Below are 18,682 nucleotides of genomic sequence, written 5' to 3'. Positions count from 1 at the left end.
ATAATAAGCAAAAACCCATTTAACTTTAAAGATATGATGTAATTTGTACTATATGCATATTTATAGAATTAATATTTCTGTTTAATATTTAAATATTTTATATGAGAAACATTTCTCTAATTATAACAGCAAAAGTTAAGATATTTTAAAAATATTTGACTGGATGATTTAAGTGGCCTTTAATACCTCTACAACAAATAAAACAAAAAGTTGGGTTTTAAAAATTAAGTAAATTTCCTGGCCAGTGCGACTGTTGATTGAGTGGCATCCCATGTACCAGAAGGTTGCTGGTTTGATACCCGGTCAGGGCACATGCCTGGGTTTTGGGCTGGATACCCAGTGTTGGGGAGGGGGATGTGCAGGAGGTAGCCAATCGATGTTTCTCTCTCTTGGATGTTTCTATCTCTCTCCCCCTCTTCCCTCCTCTTTCTCTAAAATCAATAAAAACATATTTATATTAAAAAATTAAGTAAATTAAAATAACTGCCAGGTTTTTTTCCACAGAAAACAATAAATCCAGAAGTAGTAGTTCTGAGTGTTGTATAATTGCTATTAGATTTCTAAGATAAATCGAGTAGATATTTAAACATCCATTTAAAAATTTGAACCTTTCCAGGACATATTAAAATAAGAATAAGGGGAAAAAGTCCGTGAAAGAATTATCTTTTGATCATTCTTATGTATTATGTAAAGAAAAAAATTAAGTAATTATTAAGCAGTTATTCTCACTTCTTCCACTCTTCCTTTTTTCTGTTTGTGTTTGTTGTCTTATAAAAAAAAAAATAATGAATATAAAATTATTCAATCTTAGAATCAAAAGGCAGTTTCTACATCAAATGAAATTAGACTGTTAAAGACATGATTTAAAGACAACATTTTGATATGCTGCAAACTAGAACAATGTCTTTTGTGATTATATTTGATAAAAGTAGTAGCATTGTTATTAAATATAAACAAAGCAAGAAGAAAAGGTTGCAGATAAACTCTGATGAACATATTTCATACTCTCCACTTATGATGCAGTCCTATCTCAATCAGGTCCAGTGGAGATTGCATGTGTCATGGAAGTTGCCACACAAAGTGAGCAGCCAGAGAGATGAGAATGTGACAAGGTAAGGTAAAAAAGAGCAACCACTCAAATACTGGGCTTCCCAGTGATGGAAAAGGCATGTGCAGTGACTTGTGATTTTTACTTGCAAGTTTATTATATTGGAAAGTTGCAGCAAGAAAGTAATAAAGTCCAACTGTTACAAATATTCAAGTTCTTCACTTACCTCATCTGGATTGGCATTAAAGGTGAGGCTGCCTTCATCCAGCTGCATGTATAATTTTCTAAAAGAAAATCCTACAGGCGGGTTCTTATTATATATGGAACAGTGACCCCAAGTGGATTTACACAACCTATAAAGGTAAGATAAAATCAAACAAGAAAACATTACCATATTTAATTTCCCAAGTGAAGTGTATATAAACATGATAAAACAGTAATATAAAATATTAAATTAGATTTTATACCACTAAAGTTTAAAATGTTTAATTTTATACTTTTTAAATTTATTTGCTAGAGTATGACTGACAAATGCCTCCAATTTAGCAATTCAGACAGCACTTAGTAAATGTGAGTTACAAAGTTTAATAATATTCATAAATACTCTCTGAAGCTAAATATAAACTACTAATAATAATGATAAATAATATTTACCATCTAAATGCCAGGCACTAACTGAAGCACTGTAACAGTATTAACTTGCTTAATCTTTATTTTATTTTTTTTATCCTCACCCAAGGACATTATTCCAGTTTTTGTTCATACAGAGTGGGAGGGAGAGAGGGGGGGGGGGAGAGAGAGAGAAAGAGAGAGAAAGAAACATAGACGTGAAAGGGACACATCGAGTGGCTGCCTCCCGCATGACCCAACCAGGGCCAGGGACAAACTGCAACTGAGGTACATGCACTTAGCGGGAACCAAATCCAGGCCTCTCTGGACCATAGGTTGACACTCTAACCGCTAAGCCAAACCGGCCAGGGCAACTTAATTAATCTTTACAACAATCCTATAATGTTAGTGCTACAGGTAAAGAAACACAGATATGATAAATAAAGTTACCCAAGGTTGCACAGCAAATTTGTGTAGAGGCAGGATTTAAACTCAAGGAGTCTTACTCCAGAGCTTGCAATCTTACCCAAGAAGCTAAACAGGATTAAATAAAATATGTGCTCTGTTGTGACATAAAACTGAATGGGGTGTGGGGAGATTGCTGGGCAGAGGGACAACTTCATTTTTTTAAACTATATATATTAACAGGCAAACTACAGACTGAAATGTTTGTAATGCTATAACTTCAATACATACATCAAAAGCTGTGACATTGAGCATAGCTGTTTATAAGATAATGCTTCAAAACATTGGCTCTTTACTATCACAGTGATAAACGATTGTTTAAAATTCAATAAAACCCAAAATGCTAACAGCTCATATTTTAAAACTCATTATTTCTGCAGATGGGGATAGTTGTTTCCAACTCTGTACAGGGTTAGCTACTGGTTATTATTTGAAAACTAAAGTTTTATCTTACTACTATGCCAGAAATTCTGGCTATATACCACAGATTATAAAATATAAACACATTACTCCAGAGACATGGAGAATATGGAAATTGTACTTTGATAACTTTTTAATAACTGTCTCAAAATGATATGATTTTTGTGTGTTCAAAAACACCTATCTGCACACAAAATACCGATGATGTATTATAGAACGGTCTACCTGAAACCTACATAATTTTATTAAACAATGTTGCCCTAATAAATTCAACAAAAAATCATCATCACTATCAACAACAAAATCTACTTGTAAAGATAAACATTAAAATAGCTTCACTTTATAATATTCATTATTGATTTTTGGCTCAAACTTTCTTCTTTCACATACACACAATGGACAGAAAAACAAAAAAAAAGTTACTGTCTCAGCCTACAATATCAAAAATTATGAACATAGTGGGTAAAATATTTAATGTAATATGAGGTTATCTTCTTATATCCTTGCATTATTTATATAAAAAAAATGATTTTAAAACAGTAAGTTTAGTAACTTATTTAGAAAATTATCAACATTTTAGTAGCTTCTTAATCTAGTCCCATAACTTTTGACATTTATTACTAAGTAACAGAACCTTCCAACATTAGTAAGTATTCAACACAGCCAAAGTTAAAATAAAAACTAAGCCAGACTTTAATTTAAAAAAGAAGCAATTTATCAGTAAGAAGAAAAATCCAAGTGTCATAAAAATAGGTATAATTATGTGGTACATAAAAAGGAAACATTTCTTCCAGAAATGAACAATTCAGATTTAAATCCCAAATGAAAACTACATTCTAGCTGAGTTAATTCAGATTAGCTTAAAAATAAGGCTTTCTTCAAAGATAAGAACATAAGTTTGCTGGCAAAACTAAAATGTAGAAAAGAGATTATAAGTAAAATGAGCCAGTTATAAAGTATTTTCATTTCCTCTTATACTAAGTCATTAAAAAGTAATAGCCATAGTTTATTTTAAACATTAATAATTAATAGAATTTCCACTCCCACAGTACCTTCACCATGACAAGACAATGAAAGAATGACAAGATGATACTGATGATTCATATCTATTTAGAGGTTGAGAAATGAACTATATAATGACTACTGTAATTCTGTTGCATCAAGAAGTCTGAGTGAGGAATGTCATTGTTGGTAATACATTTTGACTAAAGACTGGCTATTTAGATAATTTAGTAATTCTCTCAATTAGATTTTCATTTAGAAATTAAAATCTTAAAAAGACTTGTTTTTAGATATGTTTTATATCATTATAAAGTCCCTTTTAAAATAATGAGACAAACTCTGGTAAACATTTCTTTTTCTTTCTTTTTTTTTTTTTTTTTTTAAATCCTCACCCGAGGACATTTATTGTTCAGGTAGAGTGGGAGGGAGAGAGAGGAAGAGAGAGAGAGAGAAACATCGACGTGAAGGGACACATCGAGTGGCTGCCACCCGCACGACCGACCAGGGCCGGGGACAAACTGCAACCGAGGTACATGCCCTTAGCGGGAACCGAACCCGGGTCTCTCCGGACCGCAGGCCGACGCTCTAACCGCTGAGCCAAACCGGCCAGGGCTCTTTTTTTTTTTTGTTCAGGTAGAGTGGGAGGGAGAGAGAGGAACAGAGGGAGAGAGAGAAACATCAATGTGAAAGGAACACATCGAGTGGCTGCCACCCGCACGACCGACCAGGGCCGGGGACAAACTGCAACCGAGGTATATGCCCTTAGCGGGAACCGAACCCGGGTCTCTCAGGACCGCAGGCCGACGCTCTAACCGCTGAGCCAAACCGGCCAGGGCTCTGGTAAACATTTCTTAAAAATCAATGATTCTCCTATGTTTGGTAACATTTTCACAACTCAAGTGTATGTGCTATTTAAGGATTAATGTAGGTTCCATAAAGTAGATTATATTCCACCAAACATTCTTAGATTTATAGCTTAAATTTAAACTGGTATGATAGCTGCTAAAATTTCTATAATCTACAGTCAGTTCAGCTAGTAGATTATCATTTTGCTTTCTAGTATTTGCCTAGTTCATTGATTATATGGTGGTTAGAAAAAAATTAAAAGTAGATAAAATATTTACCAATCAAAGTTTATGCTAACAAGCACCTCTGATAAAAAGAAATATATAAATGAGTAAATACACATCTACACAATCTGTCACCAATGAAAACAATAAGATCTGAAGAATATTTATTTTTAAGTATGCCTATTTTTTATCAAGGAAGTACAAACTACACCAGGGCTGTGAACACTAAGTTTTGGATTATAAATTCTCACTTAACAACTTGAATTTTTAGAATAAACTGATAAGTTTTGATTTATAATCAACTGACACATCTTGACTGGTAACCCCTTGTCTAACTGTAATTCATTCTTTTCTTTTATACTGTCCTTCTTTCCCCCAATATAAAATTTGACTGCGATGATAATTGTATTTTTGTATTTCCATGTTTTAACAAAGAACAACTCAAATACAAGCCCCAGTTGAAAGAAATACTTCATAATACATATATAACTAGTATAAAAAGAACAGTTAAAATAATTATGTATAGAGACATCTGAGTCGAACTTACCCTTGCCATAGAAGTTCATCATTAGCGAGGTCCTGCCAAACACATGAAGCCAAGCAGAGGTCAGTTGCATTCAGGTAGGACAAGATGGTAAAGCTTAGCTCAGGAGGCAACATTTCCAAATTAATGAATCCTTCCTGTTCTTTAGATTTCCTTGTCTTCAAGAGATGATATATATCAATGCCTCCTTGGACTTGTTTACGATGACTGGTATTGGAAATGCTGCTGGCAGCCATCCTTCTGCTCTGCTCTCTGCTGAGGTAGCCTTGCTCACTGTAGCCTTCCTGCTGTAGCTGCTGGTTTCTGGCCACTCTCCACAGCCCCTGACCCATCTGCAAGCCTGGGAGAAAGCCAAAATGTGAAAAGGTTACATTAAAAAGGAACCTGTCTACCCCAGTGGTACAGCAACTCTGACATGAGTATTCATTTATCAGAATTAACATTCCTCATTAAAGCATACTGAGGAGTAATATATTAAAAAGAAGAGCTAGTACATCATACGTAGAAAACTTGGACAGAGAAAGTTTCAGAAATATTTGGTTTGATTATCACCTTTATCCCACTTTGCTAACTACTTTTAAAGTCCACAGGTGACATAATAATTTTTCACATGGTGAGATTTAAAAGTTACTGGTGTCCTAAAGACTCTTACAAATTATAATTATGTGGACTTATGGGCCAGTATTAAATAGAGCTCTGATCAGAGCGCAGGACTTGAGTTAAAAGGCCTCTAGACCCTGCTTTTTATCACAACTCAGGCTAAGCTAAGCTAGCCCCTTTTAAGCAAACTCCCAGATGCATAACAGCTGTGAAACAGGCTTTTAGTTTAATTCTTGCCAGTCTACATTTATGTTGCAGACTGTAATAAAATGTAACATAGGCCCCGAAGTCTAATTCAGAAACCTTATAAATTAGACACCTAGAACTCCATGATAAATAGCTCAATAATGACTATTTGGTTTTCTTGTTTCTTTAAACAAAAATCATAATTTAGACTAATCTTCTAGTTCCTCTACATGTAGAGCTATGGATTCCTCAGAGATAATGGGGAAAAGGCAGGACAGAGTGTGCTCTAGTCTCCTCCACCTCCATCCAAATGACCTCCAACCAGAGTAGCTCCACATTTACCTGTTACAAATATTGGACTTCATCGCATACAAATATATAGAAAACTCATGGCCTAGACTTCCGATTTGATCTCAGCTTTAAAATAAGCAAATTCTCCCAGGCAAATAAATTCATTGAGAAAAATAAAATCAGAAAGAACTTTTAACTAATATAAATAATTACTTTCATGATCTTTTTTCCAAACAAAATATTCTGGTTTTATAAACCCAAGTTGACTAATAAAGTGTGTGTATTTTCGAAAAGCTTGAAGAAAAAATGATTTTAACTAAATTTCATAGCATAACCTGACCTTAAAATTCGGTTTTGTATTAATTAGTTGTTTACAATAAGGACTAATAAAAACAAAAACAAAACCAAGAAACAAAATCTGTGGGTGACCAGAAATTATGAAAATTAGTAGGAAGAATTTGAAAATTGAGTAGAATTTCAAAGAATGTCAAAGATATTTTTTTCAATATCTATAAAGGCATGATCCACATGTACATTAACTGAGTTACTGGCTATAATAGCCATTATAATAGGTCACTTGATGAAACCAAACAAACAAAAATGGTCCAAGATAATTTTTCACTTCCTCTTTAAAGTGAACTGCTTAGACTTACAGGAGCTTAAGCTATAAAGGGATGGGAGATACAAAGAAATGGAACATATTAATGATTTTTAAATGTGGGGAAATTTGTTTTTGCAAAGAATCCACAAAAGATAACCTTTCCTCCCTACAACACAAAGCACAATAATGGTAGTAGTTCCTCTATTAGTGGTTAAGCTGTAGTAATTAAATTCTTATGTTTATTATAGAATCTTAAGATAATAAAAAGACAAGCCACAAACCATGAGAAAATCTTTGCAAAACACATATTTGATAAAAGACTGGTATCCAAAAAATACAAAGAACTCTTAAAACTCAACAAGAAAACAAATAACCCCCTTAAAAATGAGCATAAGACCTCAAGAGATGCGTCACCAAAAAGATATACAGATAGCAAATACACAAATGAAAATATGCTCAACATCACATGCTATTAGGCAATCGCAAATCAGAACAAAAATGAGATAGCTATATCTGCATATCTACTAGAATGACTGAAATCCAAAACACCTATAACACTAAATGCAGGCAAGGATGTGTGAATGCAAAATGGCAGTCACTTTGGAAGACAGTATGGCCATTTCTTAGAAAACTAAACATGCTTTTACCACATAATCCAGCATTCATGCTCCTTGGTATTTACCCAAATAAGCTGAAAACTTACGTCCACACAAAAACCTGCACATATATGTTTATAGCAGCTCTAGTCATAATTGCCAAAACTTGTAAGCAACCAAGATGTCCTTCAGTAGGTGAATGAATAAACTGTGGTACATCCAGACAATGGAATATTTGGTACAAAAAGAAATGAGCTATCAAGCCATAAAAAGACAGGCATAAAACTTAAATACATATTACTAAGTAAAGGAAACTGAAAAAGCTACATAACATGACTTTAACTATATGACGTCCTGGAAAAGACAAAACAACAGAGAAAATAAAATAATTAACAGAAAAAATGAAAAATATCAACAAAAATTTGTAAGAAATTTTAAGTTCAATTAATGTTTAAATATGTCATGTCATATTACAACATATGTACAATTTAATTTTGATACATATTTAAAATTTTGAGACTCACAATTATAAACAAAGGTATTTTAATCATGGCTAGCTCTGCTTCTCTCGCCAAGAAAATATCTAGAAATCACACTGATTGCTAAGCTCATCTAGCCTGTCATTTTAGATACTTAAACGTATTCTTCTCTTTACTTTAGTACAACTAAAGGTAAAAAAAATCAAACATGGTAACTATGGTATTTGAAGTTGCAAGATTTAAAGCTTTTAGTATCAGTTTCTGTGTATTTCCCCTACAGCATCTTTCTAGTGGCATATGGTTTAAGCAGCTGTTGTTACTCTCAGGGATGTTGCTAGGGAACACAGATTCGGGATGATTTCCCTAGGCTCTGGACTTTAATGGGGATCACTAAAATTGAGTGCTGAATGTGATTCAGAAAGCATCCGGCAGGTAAAAAGAGGTAAAGCTAGCAGCTGGTTCTTAAATAAAAAAACTCTGATGGGGAGAGTGGAAGTTTTAGGCTCATGTACACATAACTCAAACAAAGAAAACTGCATTTTCTATTCTCCTACTGTTAAATAATACTGCAAATTGCTCTTCGGGGACCCCATTTTTCTTTTAAAGCAGTTGCTGATACTGGGCAAGAACACAGTCCAATAAACTGCTTGAGGAAGATTAATATCATAAGTTTATCCTTTGGAGACAGGAAAGGGTGTTTATGGTGTCCCATCCCCACTCCCAATCTTCCCTAGGGTAACAGGGACGTGGAATGTGGGTGGAACTGTCAGAGAAGTGATAAAACTTTCAAAAGGACATGATATCCATTGCAGAAGTTGTGAAGCAAGTCATGGAGCGAGCAGTGTTGTGGACTCTGAAGTCGAACAGAGGAGTTTAAATCCTCACTCCACTGGTTATTACTTACAGCACCTTGGGGGATTTACTTGACTATTCTAAGCTTTAGTTTCTTCATATATAATGTGGAAAATAATAATACTTATAGCTCAAAAGGCTGCTGTATTAAATGAGATAACACATATAAAGTTCCACTCTACAGCTAATAATCACTAAAATGTTATCTATTAATTTGTTTTGACAAAATAAAATTTTCATGAAGTAAAAATAATGAGCATTTTGGAAAAATACACTTAATAAAACTTCAATTGTCTTGATGTTCTGCCCACCAAATAAACTCATTTGTTCATGTTGCTATTTGCACAGCATGATAATAAGGCTTATATACGTAACTGTTTGTCTCCTTTAGTCATCTGATATTTCAGCCATGGTTATTTTTTTCCCTCATAAATGTAATTCTTTTATATCAATGACCAAATTAAAAACAAAAAATCCTGCCTTATGTTTCACAAAATTTTTAAAAACTCAGCGTGCCTTAAGATAGTCCCAATAGAAATGGAATGAAACAGGTTCTTGTGTTATCTTTAGTAAGTTTCAACATTTGGCTTTAAAAGAGATATAAAATATGATAGTTTCATGCTGGATTCTTGCATGCTTTCAAACTCTTAAAACATGTCATTTGTGTCAATTATTTGGTGAAAAAAATTAAGCTGCATAGTGGAATCACTGAATAGGCAGAGTTTCAAACTGATTAAAAAACATGAAAAGAAGAAAAGAAGTTTTTGTATTTAAAATAAATATTTGGTGTAAATATGGATTTGTGATGAAATAATTGCTGATTATTTGCTCACTCAAAACAGATTGTGGAAAATAGATTATTTCTTGGAAATCAATACTTACTCTTATAATAACATAAATATTCTATTTCATGTACAAATAAAACAAAAGTCAATTATTATAGTTCTATAAAATCACTGCAAATACTGAACTAGCAAATATTGACCCATTGCTCCTAGCAGAAATATAGGGTTAGGTTGCTGTGAGCCTCTGGACACAACATTTTTGCTAACTGATCAATACATAACCTTGTTTTATGTGCGCTTCTGTTGATTCATTAACATACAACTCGCCAGTTCTGAAAGAAGCTTATCTAACGGGTATTTTCTCTGTAAAGCACCATCATAGCCTTCTTAAACTTAGGAACACTAGATAGCTCTCTTCAGCATTACACTTGGGGGCCATTTTAAATTAAAAAAATCATCAACAAACAGAGCAAATGTGAAAAATATAGCACTAAATAGACCACGAAAAAGACTCGTTTACAACATGAAAACTGAAACAAGAAGGCAGAGCATTGCCTTATTCAAACTTAACTGGGAATGTGTGCCTCCATGGATGCAAAGTTTTTGCAGCTTGGCAAATGTCCAAGGATGAGCGGAAAAGTGCCATGAGAATTGATTTGGGAGATAAAAAAAAATTAATGAGTAGGCAAGTTCACTAATACAAAATCTACAAATAATGAGAACTGTAAATGAATAAATACTATTCAAGATGTCTCATGCATTTTCTTTCAAATTTAAATTTATTTTGTTTATAGTTTATCATCTTCAGAGGGTCTATAAAATTCTAAGGAATTTCAAAATGAAACCAAAGATATTTTCTCTAGGTCTCCAAATGTAGAAAGAGTACTATGTTATTTATTATCTGACAGAAATAAGCAAAAATTTCATAATTTCTTAGGTTACAGAGGAGAAACTATGCTAACAAAAAATTCTCTAGAAGAGATCAAAGTTTAAATTCTTCCTTTCAGAGGAGAAAGCAAATTATGGGGGAAAAAAATCAAGGTAATTAGGACACTTACATTTTCTTATTTTTCAGAATGTAATAAAATCGATACTTATAAACAAAGATTTTGATACTGTTTAGTAAGTTTAAATTCTTCATAGAGAATGATTAACACAAACATAATAAAACTTAGAACTCCTTTTTAAATTAGATGAAGTATCAAATGAAGCAATGGCCAAATAGGCAAATGAATATTATTCAAGCATTTATATTTTGCTGGAATTATGCAAAGATGGTTATTGATTTAATTAATCTTGATCATTATAACACAGTAGTCAAATAACGCTCTCTCTGTCTCAGAGCTGTTATATATTGCTGGTTTAAGGGTCAAATAGTCAAGCTCAAGTCTATACTACTTAGAAATGTACTCTGTGAGCGTGGTATTGGACAGGAGACTCAAAAACCTATCACGAATGGCTATTGAACAGGAATTGGTAACCAAATTAAGTGACCTTGAATATTCAGTGGTACTATGGATAAAGTGTTGCATCAGCTAAAAGATATAGGGCTATTTTATTTTCATTTCATGTATATGAATTTCATATTTTGGTGTTTATTATCATATCTTACACTTGAAATTAAACTTTATATTCTTAAAGAAAGTCCGATGCTGCTGTGGCCCAGTAGCTAGGATGACATAAATGGGAACTAACGTGATTTTAGGAAGATTGCAGCATTTTTCAAAAATAAAGTCTTTGGAAAATATTTACCAAGAAGAACGCATACAGCTTCTTGCTTAGAAAAGACCCATTTACGGAGCAGACAGCCACTATCACCTCTAAAGGGTCTGTTGTACCCCTCCTACCTGTCAACATTTTAGGCATGTTACATGTAGTGTTATTATGAATTATTGGTGCTTTTCCTTCCAAAACAGTTCTTTTGGTACTACATAGCTAAATTTTAATATTCTAAGCTCTAAAATTATTCTAATTCATTCATAGTTTTAGGAATAGGTTTTAAGCCAGAACTAAGATACATATAAATGGTAGGGTGCCATTTCATTAACATGATTTATGACATAAACAGTGATTTTCAACCAGTGTGCTGTGGCACACTGCTGTAATGCAAGAAGCACTCTGGTGTACCACAAGAATTTTTAAAATATGCAATGCCTGACTATTCACTCAGGGGCACTGACCTCTTTTCCCTTAGACTGTCAAATAAAAAAAAAATGACAAGAGCCAACACAACAATAGCCATCTGGTATGGATGCATCAGAATTATACCTATTTTTTTTTTTTTTGTCAGACTGGAAAAAAAATATTTTTGTTGTGCTGCAAAATTTTAGTAATTAATGTGTGCCATGAGATGAAAAAGGTTGAAAATCTCTGACATAAGGTATCAATGGAGGGTAAATATTAGAAACAATGTTCTAACTTACTTTTGAAAAAAATCTTTTATGGTCAACTTTGTCTTGTCATAGATTTAAGATTGAGCACATAAACTCTCCTATTAAAATGAGAGAAAAGGAAAAATGTGTTAACTAAACCTATAAGAGAAGGGAAAAGAGGATGTTGAGTGGACATGAAATTTCAACAGATTTCTGTAACATAAGAGTAGAAGGTGGAGTGGTTACTAGTGAACCCACGAAGAGGAAGGAGAAAAGAATGGAATAGCGCAGAGAGAGAAGCACATTAGAGAGGCCTCAAGAGGCTTTTAGGGGTCCGAAACACAGTAAAAAAAAATGGGAGTATGGGAGGAGGGTGTCAATGGGGGGAAAAGGAGAAACATCTGTAACAAAAACAAATAAATAAAATAAAATTTTAAAAAATGGGAGTAATTCAGAATAAAATGAGGAACAAAAAACAGGATTAACACTTCCGGGTCACTATTTCTTTACTTACACAATAATAAAAAAAAGAAAAAATCCTTTACAATTTTTGTGAGAATTAAATTAAATATGCATGTATGGAACAACAGACCACAATCTATCCACCAGTACACGTAAGTCATGTGTCTAGAATGCTTAGGTATCTATTTCAACCTCTTTCCTTACCTAGGTAAAACGAAGAAGCGTTTTCACTAAAGAAATTGAATGACTCTAGAGAAAAACTGCACTCCTCTCCTACTAGCATTTACAAGTTGCCTAGCATAATGGCTATCAGATCAGAGCAAGGGCAACCCTATACTGATGCATACATCTATAAATCAACTTTTTATTGTCTCAAAGATCCAATGTGCAACCATTAAAGTGCAGCTGAAACACTCACACAACAATGACCTGGTTTATTTTTCCTTATTTCCCCCAGTGACTCTTCAATAAAGGTTAACTTTAACCTTACTCTAATAGACATAGTTATAAAATCATATACTCTACATATGACATATTTGGAGTTTTCCTAGAGTAGGAACCCACTGAAGCTCTGCTATATACAAATATGGTAGAAAGTTACTTCTTTCTCCCAAATTCCCCCTTTCCAGTGCCCTTGGGACACCCTTAAGGGACATCAAGAAACTGTTTCTTAAATATGGATAATGAACATCCAGTGAGCTAAAAGAAAATCAAAACAAAACGAAAGCAATGGCACAATGTCAAAAGGGAAATTAGGAGCTAATTTTAAAAAGGTCCTATTGGCCAAACCTGGGACAATCTGGGCATCAGAATAAAAATAAGGACAACAATGGATTATAATCCATCACATAAAAAAGGATCCATGAGCCCGGACCAGTTTGGCTCAGCGGTTGGAGCACTGGCCTGAGGTCTGGAGACCCGGGTTCGGTTCCCGCTAAGGGCATGTACCTCGGTTGCAGTTTGTCCCCGGCCCTGGTTGGTCGTGCGGGTGGCAGCCGCTCGATGTGTCCCTTCACGTCGATGTTTCTCTCTCTCTCTCTCCTCCCCCTCTCTCCCTCCCACTCTATCTGTACAAAAAATGGACAAATATCCTCGGGTGAGGATAAAAGAATAAAAATAAAAAAAAAGGATCCATGATTCTACACTGATGATCAATAAATACATATATAAATGAAAAAGGAAAGCAGTCCCTTACAGTAAAATACTGACAAATAAAGATAGAATAAAACCAGAAAAAAATCATAATTTTACAACCATCGCAGAAAAAATAATTCAGACAAGAATTATTAATAGATGATGAATCTTTAGTTTGATGAAGAATGGAATACTTACAGAATCTGAAAGTATCTCCCCACGTATTACTTATTAATTACAAAAAGAAATTAAGAAATCAGACTGTATTTAACAAAAGGATCAAAATTAACATTTACCAATTAGAGACAAATGGACTTCATGTGCCCCTGGATGTGATACCTTGAGAAGGACACAATAGGAATTTTATGGGATTCCAGGCAAAAAAAGTATAAGCTGAATCAAATAAGAATATCAGAGAAACCCAGATGAAATCTATAAAATGACATATTTTGTTTTCTTCAAAAATGCCAATGTTGGAAAGCCATAAAAAGGCTGAGGAATAGTTTCAGATTAAAGGAGACTGAAAAATATGACACCCAAATGCAATATGTAGGCTGGATCTTGTACTAGAAAAGAATTGCTAAAAATGACATTACTGGAATTACTGAAAAACTAGATATATGGGCGAAAGATTAGATAAAAATATTGCATCTATGTTAAATATCCTGAATTTGATAACTGTAAACAGTAACATATCTCTCCATATAGAGAAAATGATAAAGCAATGTTACAAAATTATTTTAATTGGTGAATCTTAGTAAAGGGTATATGTTAGTTATTTTTATTAATCTGTAACCTTTCTATACACAGAAATCTCTTGGTTGTGGAGTTCAGGCATATGATTTTAGAAAAAATCTTGAGTTTGATGTGTACTTAGTTTAGGAATTACTGCCCTAGGGCTTAGTGCCATTCAGACTGAAAATCATTAACTAAGAAGGTACATGCTCAGCATTATGGTTTAAGAATAGTAGGAGACCCCTGTCAAGGAAAACATCAAAATAGTTAATAAGAATTACTTTTGCCACTTTTTTTTTTTTTATCCTCACCCGAGGATATTTTTCCATTTTTTGTACAGATAGAGGGGAGGGAGAGAGAGGAAGGGAGAGAGAGAGAGAAACATCGACGTGAAGGGACACATCGAGTGGCTGCCACCCGCACGACCAACCAGGGCCGGGGACAAACTGCAACCGAGTACGTGCCCATAGCGGGAACTGAACCCGGGTCTCTCAGGACCGCAGGCCGACGCTCTAACCGCTGAGCCAAACTGGCCAGGGCTATTTTTGCCACTTTTAACAGAAATTTTTATTTCAAAAGATGGAGAAATTTTTTTAAAAGAAAGTAGGAAAACACTCCTTTAGCTTTTTTTTGTGTGTGGAGATTTAAGACTTGAAATTCCTGGCTGTGCCCACTCCTTTTGGGCATAATATTTATTTATATATTTCATAATCTAAATATTAAATATTGCTTTTACACTTTAAAGCACCATTTGTTTTTTACTCTGTACCAAGAACTCTGTGAAAGTTCATATGTATATTATTCCATTTTAATCCTCCCAACAACCCTAAGACGTAAATATTATTATTCTAATTTATAGCTGAGGAAATATTGACCCAGAGAAGTTAAGTAACTTGGCCTGAGATCTGATAGCTGGCAAATGGAAGATTTCGGATTCAAACCCAGGTCTGAGTCCAAAGCTTTTATTCTTAACCACCAAACCACATGCCCAAAGTAGTTAGAGCCTACAGATGGCAAAGGCAATCTACCATCCGTTTCTTCATCACTGGCTCACATCTTTTTCCTCTGTCACTGCTTATTACCTCCATTCTTGTTCCCAGCTGTGCTTCTCTTGCAGGCTACTGTTCTTGTGGAAAGCATATAGGCTTTGATGTGAAAAGAAGATCTGGTTCAAACTCCAATATAGAATCTGATGAGCTTGTAGTCTGTGGTCCTCATTTGCCTCATCGGTGAAATAATGGATAATACTTGTCCAATGGGACTTAAAGAACCTAGCCCATAGTAGGTAGTTTATAATAAGAGGTAGTTTTGTAGTCACCCCTCAAGCCATTTTAGAAGATAACTTTTATTTTGGTCCTTCCATTTCAGAGTACATCTGATTATTTCAGATTTAATTACCCGAGTAGTCATAATTCTGATTCTAAATTTCATTAATTTAGGGTCTGTGAAATTTGGAGATTCCATTTACCTTTGTTAGGAAAAGAAAATAACAACTAGTAAATATATAAAACAAGTAGAAGCTAACTTTTCTTACATTGATACACTATATATAAAAACGGAGTTTGGCAAATAAGGTCAGTGATAACAGAGATATCTTTTTGGTGTTAAGTACTACCATAATGTTTAACCACTATTGATATGTTAATGTATGACAGAGAAATGGGTAGAAGTTTTCTTGACACTGTTATTCTGGAGGGTGAATTTAAAATTGGAGCTCCAATTATGCCATATGGTATGTGACTGTAAATACTTCAAACAAGGTTTCTGAGCTTCTATTTCCCATAAAATACGGGAATTCACTCCTATCTATTTTATAGGGTTGCTAATGAGCCTTAACTAACATAACATATATAAAAGCCTCTTTTAATTGGTAAAGCAGTATGTAGGTTCTGCTTCACTTTCTTTTTATCTAAGGCAAACATCTGAGAAACAGCTACACATACTTTTCCTTGACATGATTTTGGACGTAGTCTTCTCATTTTTTAAAAAAGTTTTAGTCCAAACGAATTTGCTGCAAACAGTATAAAGGAACTTCCACCTAGAAGTCAGTATAAATTAGATTAATTACCAACAACTATATCGGTTTGTTTTTAAGAACAATAAGAGTTTTCTATTTACTTCCAATAGATGGCTATATTTCTAAAAGGCATGGTATTTTGGACTGACAGTATTTGTAATGTTTTTTTTTAAAGTTCAGAGTAATTCTACAAAAGATTAAAATAGAAATTATTTTATTAACTGCTGTTAGTATATCTAATATAAAGCCTATATGTAACATATTAAGCAGTTTTGGTCAAAACATCTCCTTGTAACAAACATCAAATAAAGCACTATTCTACAAGAAAAGGTACTGTACTAAGGCTTTTAGTAATTCAATGACACTAAACATTCAAATAGCATATGCTGGGAGACAACTATAAGTAATAAAGAATACACTATGCAGGTAGAGAGTATACAGTGGAAGATGGGAAGAATATAAAGAAGTCTGGAGGCCTCAAAGAAGTATTCATGTTTTAAATACTTTTGTTTGACGCAAACTGATTCCATAAGTCTCTTCCTGAGCAAATAAGGTAAAATCAATGGTTTGTAATGATTGACATGAAAAATCTCATTTAAATACTCATTATAAATGGTTAGTTTTTTTCCAATATGTCTTAAGTGTCTACATAGTGGGATTTATAAGTAAGAAATTTCCTGTCTCAGAGATAGAGATATAAAATATGTACCCAAACAGTTATTTCTCAGATGTAAATTCTATTACAATTTAAAGATGAGGGACAGTCACTTATTTGTATAATTTAGAAAATATTCATTTTTTCCTAGCAGAAAGTAGTAACAACTATATTTCTGTTTATTTTAGGTTTTAAAAATCTTTAAGTGATATCATGTGATATTACTCAATGGCACAGGAATATAGGAGATTCTGTGAGAAAATATTTTCTATGAGACATTTAGAACCAATTTGGCAGCCTAGCATTTATTTCTCTACTTCCAAAAGAACAGACCACCAAAGTAGTTTAGAAGAGCCTGAGTAGAGAATTTAAAAAAAAAAAAAAGAGGAGAGAAAAAAACCTGATAACCAATCACACCTCTAAAATTGAAAGGCAACAACTGTAGAGAAATGAAGGAAGGGTACGTCCACAAGGAGGTCTTTCTAAGGAGAAAAGGGAAATAGCTAAGTACTAAGAGGTCACAGGGTACATTAAACACATAAAAAAAAAAAAACCCTACTCATTAAATTTAAAGATCTGATCCTGCAAGAGCAGTTTTTGTTCCTAAAAGGCATACCAGTTGCACTTTTTTTTAATTCTCAAAGATTTACAATATTACTTTGTTTTCTGGAGGTTTTTTCCTGTTCTTTAATTTGATTCTATAATGAGTGTTACCAAATGGCATCTAAACAAATGTAAAAATTAAGGTGTGTCATTTAAATGTAACCAAAAAGCTGAGAATTGTGTGCCTATTTAATTTATTCAGCCTCTTTTGCAAAAAATGTTCCACTGCCTGTTTTAACTTTTAAATAAATAAATTTATCATACTTCTTACCAGTATTATTTTAAATCACACTGGTTCTTACTTAACTGCACTATTTATTCAACCCAATTATAATCAGCTGCTGCATATCCCAATCCACCTCCTCCAAACATACCCCACACCATGCCCATCAACCACAATGGCCATTCCTATGAGAGTCATTTAATTAAAAACAAAACAAAAATTAAAATTCTCACTTAATTACTTTTATACAAAGCAAACAATGTATTAAAATAAAATAAATATTGAGGGAAGCCCAAAATAGGAGGAAAGTCAGAAAGGAGATGAGAAAATATCTAATGAAGAATCTGACACAAAACCTGGATTTGATTCAGGCTCCCTCTTTAACTAGTTGTGAATATTGGGCAAGTCAGTTAAATTTCCAAGTCTCAGTTTCCTCACCTGTAATACAAGGGTTTTGAACTTGATGATCCCTAAGTTCTCTTTTACCTATTCAATTCTATGATTCTATAAAAATAAAATGAGAAAAAATTCTTTTAAAAGGTAAAATGAAGAGGTGATGGAGAGAGATGTGTGTATTTAGCATCTGTCCTTTCCATCTCTTTTCCATGTTCATGACATCTACAAATCATTACTCAGTATGAGCAGATAGGGGTTCTCCAAGCATGGCTCACTTGCTAAAATCTTGCTCCTTCTTTCAACTAGCTTATGAAATCTATTGTTGAAGAATATACAAACTGCTGATCAAAGAGCTAAACTCCCTAAACCTGCAGCCTAAATTTGAAATCAGAAATATCTTCTCTCATCTGTAGATCACAAAAGTACTTGCCCCAAATATGATGTAAACTTACACAAGTCAGGTTATTTTAGTTTTTTGGGTTGTTGTTAATCCTTACCTGGGAACATTTTTCTGTTGATTTTTAGATAGAATGGAAG

At 33.6% G+C, this 18,682-nt stretch overlaps 1 protein-coding gene across 3 annotated transcripts in view; it reads right to left on the bottom strand.

Moving 5' to 3' along the window:
• FBXO8 (F-box protein 8) overlaps positions 1–18,682 on the bottom strand; it is a 46,435-nt gene that overhangs the window by 23,359 nt on the left and 4,394 nt on the right. The window contains exons 1-6 of one of the 3 annotated variants that reach the window (XM_036241214.1): positions 18,188–18,206; positions 16,195–16,289; positions 15,334–15,719; positions 11,972–12,039; positions 5,162–5,498; positions 1,275–1,401 (exon numbers count right to left, since the gene is read on the bottom strand). In XM_036241214.1, the coding sequence (XP_036097107.1) occupies positions 1,275–1,401; positions 5,162–5,490 (456 nt within the window). In that variant the 5' untranslated portion in view covers positions 5,491–5,498; positions 11,972–12,039; positions 15,334–15,719; positions 16,195–16,289; positions 18,188–18,206. Of the gene's footprint in view, positions 1–1,274; positions 1,402–5,161; positions 5,499–10,119; positions 10,142–11,971; positions 12,040–15,333; positions 15,720–16,194; positions 16,290–18,187; positions 18,207–18,682 lie in introns of those variants that run through there. The other 2 variants (XM_036241212.1, XM_036241213.1) reach the window with 2 other exon arrangements.

This window comes from Molossus molossus, unplaced genomic scaffold (assembly GCF_014108415.1).
Source record: "Molossus molossus isolate mMolMol1 unplaced genomic scaffold, mMolMol1.p scaffold_m16_p_4, whole genome shotgun sequence".
NCBI lineage: Eukaryota > Metazoa > Chordata > Mammalia > Chiroptera > Molossidae > Molossus > Molossus molossus.
Note: the sequence above shows the minus strand (reverse complement) of the source record. Positions and strands in the feature narration are given on the sequence as shown.